Here is a 7,162-nt window from a genome sequence, read left to right as displayed (position 1 = left end):
GTACACTCCTAGTGTTTGGCACCAACTCAGAGCCCACACACTTTTTGGCAACTCCCCTGGGGACAGTTAGTTGTGACCTATCGAAGATCGATCCCAAATGGCCAGTTCAAAGGATCGCACCGACGTTTCCCCCAACAACATCGTGAAGCTGACTCTGGAGAACCTGTCGACCGAAGATCATCAGAAATTTGAAAACTACAAAAGGCAGCTGATCGAGGAGGTCCAAGCGAGGTACCTAGCCAATTTCAAGATGGACTGACACTAGAAGGTCGTCAAACAAGGGGAGATCGAGATGCCATCTCTCTTACCTTCGCTGATCCTTAATGTAAGTAAATCCAATGACATCCAGTCCCTCAAACAATACGTAGATCTACAAGGGACTCAGTTGCAACAACGCATTGGGGGATAGAAGACACACTTAAGAAACTCACGCGTACGATAGAAAATCTATTGTGTCTAATTTCCCATCGCACGAGGTCGCAATAGAGCTAAATTTGCCAAAAGCATCGGCTACAAATGGGCCCTCACAAACCCAGCCATTATACGACATGCCAATGAACTTGTGCATGACCGGACCATCTAGGCCTGAGCTCAGATAGTCTGGTCCAACAGCGGCTGTCCCCGTAATCCGTAGCGTGCCGTCGAGATCCGCAACTGATATGCTCGGATCGTCCGCGTATCATGCCGGACCGTCCAAGCACATCTCCAGACCATCCACATGTAACATCAAACTATCTGAAGTAAGCTACGTAGAACAGGATGAAGGTTATTACCATCAGTCGTTACACCCGACTCAATCAAGCTTCCCCTTACCACCCACAACTTCTCAAAATCATGGCATGGACCCACGAACACGTGGAGGCGAGCACTTTTTGGCCCCTACAAGGCCAAAAAGATTTAACATACATTACGAGGCACCTAGGGCGAGCATTAATGCCCCATAGAACCCCAACCCATTGGCAGGGGGATGACATATAGACACACAAGCGCCCATACCTTTGTAATAAAGGGTCAGTAGATTACCACCGTCCGTGGTACTTGTTGCACCAGGAGCTGTTACGCCAGGCGCGCTAGCATGGATATTTTGTATCCATTGAGCCAAGATGGTTGTAATTGTATGGCGGTATCCGAAAACATATCTTGGGGACGGCCTAAAGAACTCATGGTATCATTATGAATGTACAAGCCAAAACTGTGAAAACCCAGAAATATACATACCAAGTTAAGGTGGGATATGATTTCCTTCCTTATATAAAATTCCATATTTCTCTTGCCGATCACATCCAATTTCGTCGGAATACATCCTGTCTTTTCACCATATGATATGGTATGATATGAATAGTCACTACACGACGGTTCACTTACAGCGACCTACGGTTGGTTGCTAAAGCGGCTTTTAGCGACCTACGGTCGGTCGCTAAAAACCTTTAGCGACCCATAAGGATGGTCGCTGTAGGTGCCGTCGCTAAAGGCTTTAGCGACCGACATCTTTTTAGCGACCGACCGTTTGTTGCTAATATTGTATATTTAGCGACCAACCGTGGGTTGCTGTACTACAGATTTAGCAACCAACCGTAAGTCGTCATACTATATATTTAGCAACCAACAGAAAGTCGCCCTTGTTATAGTTGTTGTTAATAATAATATACATTTAATTAAGCACCACAAATCACAGATTTTTATACACAAATCATAAAGACATACACATTTTATCACAGTCATAGATCCATCACATAAACACAAAAGCACCACAATTATATGATCACAAAAGTATCACAATTATAATATCATTCACAATTCGATCATTTACAAATAGCTAGATCATTCACAAAAGCTCCAGAGATGATCAGTCACAAAAGCACCACAGCGACATCACTCCAGCTTGAAGCAGTTCAAAAGCCCACAACTACATCACTAATGTTTCATATCACTCCAGCTATTGTTCAAAAGTCCACAACTACATCACTCTAGCTGCTCCAGAGTTGATCAGTCACAAAAGCACCAAAGCTACACTAATGCTTCAAGCAGTTCAAAAGCCTTCAGGCAACCACTCCAGCTTCTTGTATCCTCCTGTTTTAAGGTACAAGCTTTCTTTGTCCAGAACACCCTAGAAAAAAGTACATCAAATTAGTATATTGTTGCTACATTTGCAAATAAAAATACAGTTTTGATGCCTTATCTACCTCCACTAGACGGTGTTGCAGCCTTATGCACCAACTTCAGCTGGTGCAATCAAGATCATCATTAAGTTGATGGCTCATATAAATCTAAATACAAACAAGATAAGATATAGAATATTACTTTCTTGTACGGCCATGCAACTGACATCATGTAAGCATCAGCCATAGTTTCCACATTTGCACAAGGGCGAGGCAAAACTGTATCTCGTTTTATCACACAAGTTACAATAACTTCACAATATTGCCTTCCAAGGATCTGGCCTCCAACTGTGGTGCTTGGTTTAGTAGAAACAATTGTCCCTTTAGCCACAGGCAAATCAGATCTCAACATAGCATATAATATGACATCTTTTCCAACCTGGTGCAAATGATTAAGAATAATTTACTTCAATGTTTTTGAGGGTTTATGAAAATAAAGGTTAGAAAATGTATGAAATGAATGAGAGCATTACAAGATCATCATGTTTAGAGTGTGAAGCTTCAGCAAAGTGCCTTGTAGATCTTGGTGAGTTAGCACCTTGCATCTGATGAAATATTTGATCATCCTCATCATCTAATTCTCATCTTCAGAAGCACAATATTCTTCATTGTCTTCCTCATCCTCAACAGCAAACTTGTTCCTCATCACCTTAAGAAACACAATTTCATAGCATAGTACAAGGAATCTAGAAAATTAGGATAAAGCAGCATGAATGAAAATATTGAATACCTTATGTTGAAATGAAGTAGAGCCACGATGTGACATGGGCTCTTCACTTGCCCGGTCTGGTTGAGCCCTTTGCTCAATTTGAGTCTGTAGCTCAAGTACACGCTCTTCTAAAGCAGCCTTCTCACTTTGAACCTTTGTACGAGCAAGAATCTCCATTTGTAGTCTTGTTGCAGTATAAGACTTCAACTCTGGAGTGCCAATATCTTGAGGAGTAGGGCCTAAACCCAAAACACGAACATATCCTTTTGGCTCTTTTGGTCCACAAACAATAGAGAATGCATCACCCTCTTGAATTGACCGGTCCTTTAACTCTGGATATACTCCAAGAACATCATTAAGTTGGTCCTATAGAGAATTAAAGATGATTCACATCATAAAAGGTAATTCAGATAGAAATGTACTAAAAATTAACAACAAAGCCTTACAATTATTGGTTTTGCCTGTTCTGTAGGAACACCATTTTTTCTTGTATGGGTTTGGATAAAGTTTTCATCTCTTCGTGGAGGACGTCCTAGTTTCACAGCCTGCAAACATACTTTGTTCATTGAAAACAGCAAGCAGCAGCAGCAGCACAAGCAGCAATCTATTTTGTGTCAATCTATTTTAGCAGCACAGCAGCACAAGCAGCAATCTATTTTGTGTCAATCTATTTTAGCAGCACAGCAGCACAAGCACAGCAGCACAAGCAGCAATCTATTTTCAGACTGGACAATAGAGCTTATATCAAATGTGGAGCAGCAGGATGTCCTGGGTCTGGGCACTAAGAAGCTCTAAAACTTCTGAAGACAGACTGCAGATTTTGGAACTGGGCACTAAGAAGCTCTAAAACTGGGCACTAAGAAGCTCTAAAATTTCTGGAACTGCAGGTTTAGGGTCCCAGAAAATAGATTCAGACTTCAGATTTTATTTTCTGGAACTGGGCACTAAGAAGCTCTAAAACTGGGCACTAAAATTCTGTTGGTGATCAGATTTTGGTCCTGGGTCTTGGAGAGGCAAAGACAGACTGCAGCTCCGGACGAAAAGACGACTTCAACACACCAAATGGCGAAGTACTGAATTTTAGTAGAATTTTTGAGCTGTTCAGACTTAACCAGATTCAGACTTGAGCTGTCCAGACATGTAACGATTCAGACTTAACCAAATGGCGAAGTACTGAATTTTAGTAGAATTTTTGAGCTGTTCAGACATGTAGCGATTTAGACTTAACCAGATTTAGACTTTGAGCTGTTATAATGTGGTTGAAAATAGACTTCAGATTTGTGGTAGTAATCTGATAATACTAAGCTGGGGAAAAACATGGTTAATCAGATTTTGGTCCTGGGTCTGGGCACTAAGAAGCTCTAAAACTTCTGAAGACAGACTGCAGATTTTGGAACTGGGCACTAAGAAGCTCTAAAACTGGGCACTAAGAAGCTCTAAAATTTCTGGAACTGCAGGTTTAGGGTCCCAGAAAATAGATTCAGACTTCAGATTTTATTTTCTGGAACTGGGCACTAAGAAGCTCTAAAACTGGGCACTAAAATTCTGTTGGTGATCAGATTTTGGTCCTGGGTCTTGGAGAGGCAAAGACAGACTGCAGCTCCGGACGAAAAGACGACTTCAACACACCAGAATATGTTTCGCACGCTACATTTCAAGAGCTACAAAGCACAGGTCGAGAACAAAGAGATCACAAGGCGTCTCAAGCACAGGGAAAACATCAATTTCGGTAAAGTGCAGAGCAAGAGGGGGAAGGTCGACAGTCTGGACAGTGATGGCTTACCATACACAGATAACTGGCAACTCACATACACATACACAGATAACTGGCCACTCACATACACATACACAGATAACTGGGCACTAAGTTTGTTTCTGGGATTCTGTTTCTGGAATTCTGGGCACTATTTCTGTTTCTGGGAGCACATACACAATTCTGGGCACTAATTCTAGCACAATTCTGGGCACTATTTCTCTGATTTCTACTACTGCACAGGAACATCAAGTTGCACAGGAATTTCTTTTCTAGCACAGGATTGAAATAGATCTGAAAGCAATAAAGATATAGATAGGTGCAATAGTAGAAACCAGAGATGTTCATGTGCTATAATGAGTTGCTAAACACTAGCAGATTACAATTAAGCCCATGAATAAGAGTAAAACTGCCGTCTTATGATCCTGAAGGAAACTATTTATTGTAAAGAGATGATACTCAGAGTAAGACATATTTGTGGTAGGGAGATTTGAAATATGAACTTGTAAATGTAATGCAAATAATTGCAGCTGTGTTTGAGTAAACTGAACACAAAATAAGCACAAAGAAATTCAGTTAAGAGATGCCAACCTTTGAAATTTTTTTGGATGGACCTTGGTGCTCCATACTCTTGACGATTTCAGGGATGTTAAGAGATGCCAACCTCCTTTTATTTCTTTCAATATTTTCTTGCTTCAGCTGCTCGTATTCACTACATGATCCATCTTTATTGCTTTCTCTTGCGCTTGCCATTTTTTTCCTGAAATATCATCAAACATGGAATCATAAAACTTACTCAAACAATGAGATTAGCTATTTACACTCAAACAACAAGTGCATGCATATATTAAAAAATATCATCAAACATGGAATCATCAAACTTACTTTCTAGATTTTTTTCCTTGTTTTACTCCACTAACAATGAGACCATCTATATCTGTTCTAGCACATGGGACACATCCAACAGTAAGACTTTCAAATACATTAGATTGCAGATCAAGGATTGGCGGAACTACATAATTTTCATCATCAATGATACCATAATCAACATCACTTCCATACAAATCTCGCGGTTTTGGCTGAACAACAGCTACCCATTCAGTATCAATTGGATCAACAACATAGTAAACTTGTGTTGCCTGTGATGCTAATATGAAAGGTTCATCCGAGATCTTTTCACCAGTATTGAATAAATGTTTGAAGTTCACTGTAGTGATTCCAAATTGATCTGTTCGAACCCATTTGTTGTTTACACGGTTATCAACCCAATCACACTTGAAAAGCACAATATTTCCTTTGTGGTGATAGTTGAGTTCAAGAATTTCTTTTATGATACCATAAAAGATGTTTTTCCCTATAGTATGGTTGTCATCATTTCCTCTTTCAAAATGAGTTGTCTCAGCAGCTAACGCTACCCCACTACTTTGGACAGACCTATTCTCATCATATGACTGTGTACGGAAGTTGAATCCATTTATTGAGTAGTTGTTATACTGATGTGCAATCATCATTGGTCCCTTAGCTAAAATTTTGATCTCTTCTGAGGCCTCCTCACATGTTTCCTCAACCTGTGGTACCAATACTATTGTTAATGTGAAAGACTTTATGAGATTGTAAATTCACTTCTCCTTTTATACTTACATGTAACCTGAACCACTCATGGAAGGTTTTATGTTGCATGTGGTTGGTCTCACGCTGATTTCGAACACCAATTGAGGAGAGGTATTGAGCATGTTTGCTGAAATGGCCAACATGAATTTTCTTTGAAATGGCCAACGAAGAGTAAATAATCACATGATACTCGCTGAGTTAGATAGCTTACTTTAAATATGGTTCTATGTTGGAATAGTTGAAAAGGACATATCTATGTGCTTGAAGCCATGTCTTGTGATCTAAATTGACAACACACTTTCCAGCCAATGCTCGACCAATTTTGTGAAAGAATGGAGTTGTAACACAAATTTGTGTTGGTAAGCGATTTCTAACTCTATGGTTGAAGTGGGTCTCATCTTGTAAATACCGAGAACAAAGCGTGAGAGCCTCATCAAACAAAGAACCCTCCATAATTGATCCTTCCGGGTGACTTTTTGTACGCACATAGCCCTTGCATTTTTTTAGAAACCTATACATGTAAACAATGACACTCATCATATTATTGAAAAATTATATCGTTATTTGTTTGCTATGTAATATACCAAAGAAAATTACCTCTCCACCGGCCACATGCTTCGAAAATGGATTGGGCCTACCACTCTTGCTTGGGTAGGAAGATGTACCATCAAATGTACATTAATGGTAAAAAATGATGGAGGGAAAATAATCTCTAAAAGGCTCAAGATTTCAGCTATCTCAGATTCTAACCTTTGCATGTCACTTATTCGAATAACAGGAGAGTACAATTTTCTAAAGAACGTGCTTAAACGAATCAGCACAGCACTAACTTCTTGAGGGAGAACTCTCCGGACAGCAAGTGGCAGTAAATCTTGTAGAAGAATGTGGTTGCCATGAGTATTAAGATTAACTATCTTTTTTTCATTGACA

The 7,162-nt window shown here is 39.9% G+C and overlaps 1 protein-coding gene across 1 annotated transcript; it reads right to left on the bottom strand.

Moving 5' to 3' along the window:
* Positions 1-1,936: 1,936 nt before the first annotated feature.
* On the bottom strand, positions 1,937-3,437 carry LOC103626888 (uncharacterized). The gene is made up of 5 exons (XM_008647238.4): positions 3,315-3,437; positions 2,633-3,234; positions 2,302-2,538; positions 2,184-2,223; positions 1,937-2,107 (listed from the first exon to the last, which is right to left on the bottom strand). The coding sequence occupies exons 2-5, from the start codon at positions 2,702-2,704 to the stop codon at positions 2,076-2,078; spliced, it is 381 nt and encodes a 126-aa protein (XP_008645460.1). The 5' UTR covers positions 2,705-3,234; positions 3,315-3,437; the 3' UTR covers positions 1,937-2,075.
* Positions 3,438-7,162: the final 3,725 nt, after the last annotated feature.

This window comes from Zea mays, chromosome 5 (genome assembly GCF_902167145.1).
Source record: "Zea mays cultivar B73 chromosome 5, Zm-B73-REFERENCE-NAM-5.0, whole genome shotgun sequence".
Lineage (NCBI taxonomy): Eukaryota > Viridiplantae > Streptophyta > Magnoliopsida > Poales > Poaceae > Zea > Zea mays.
This window is presented reverse-complemented; position numbering and strand designations above follow the sequence as displayed.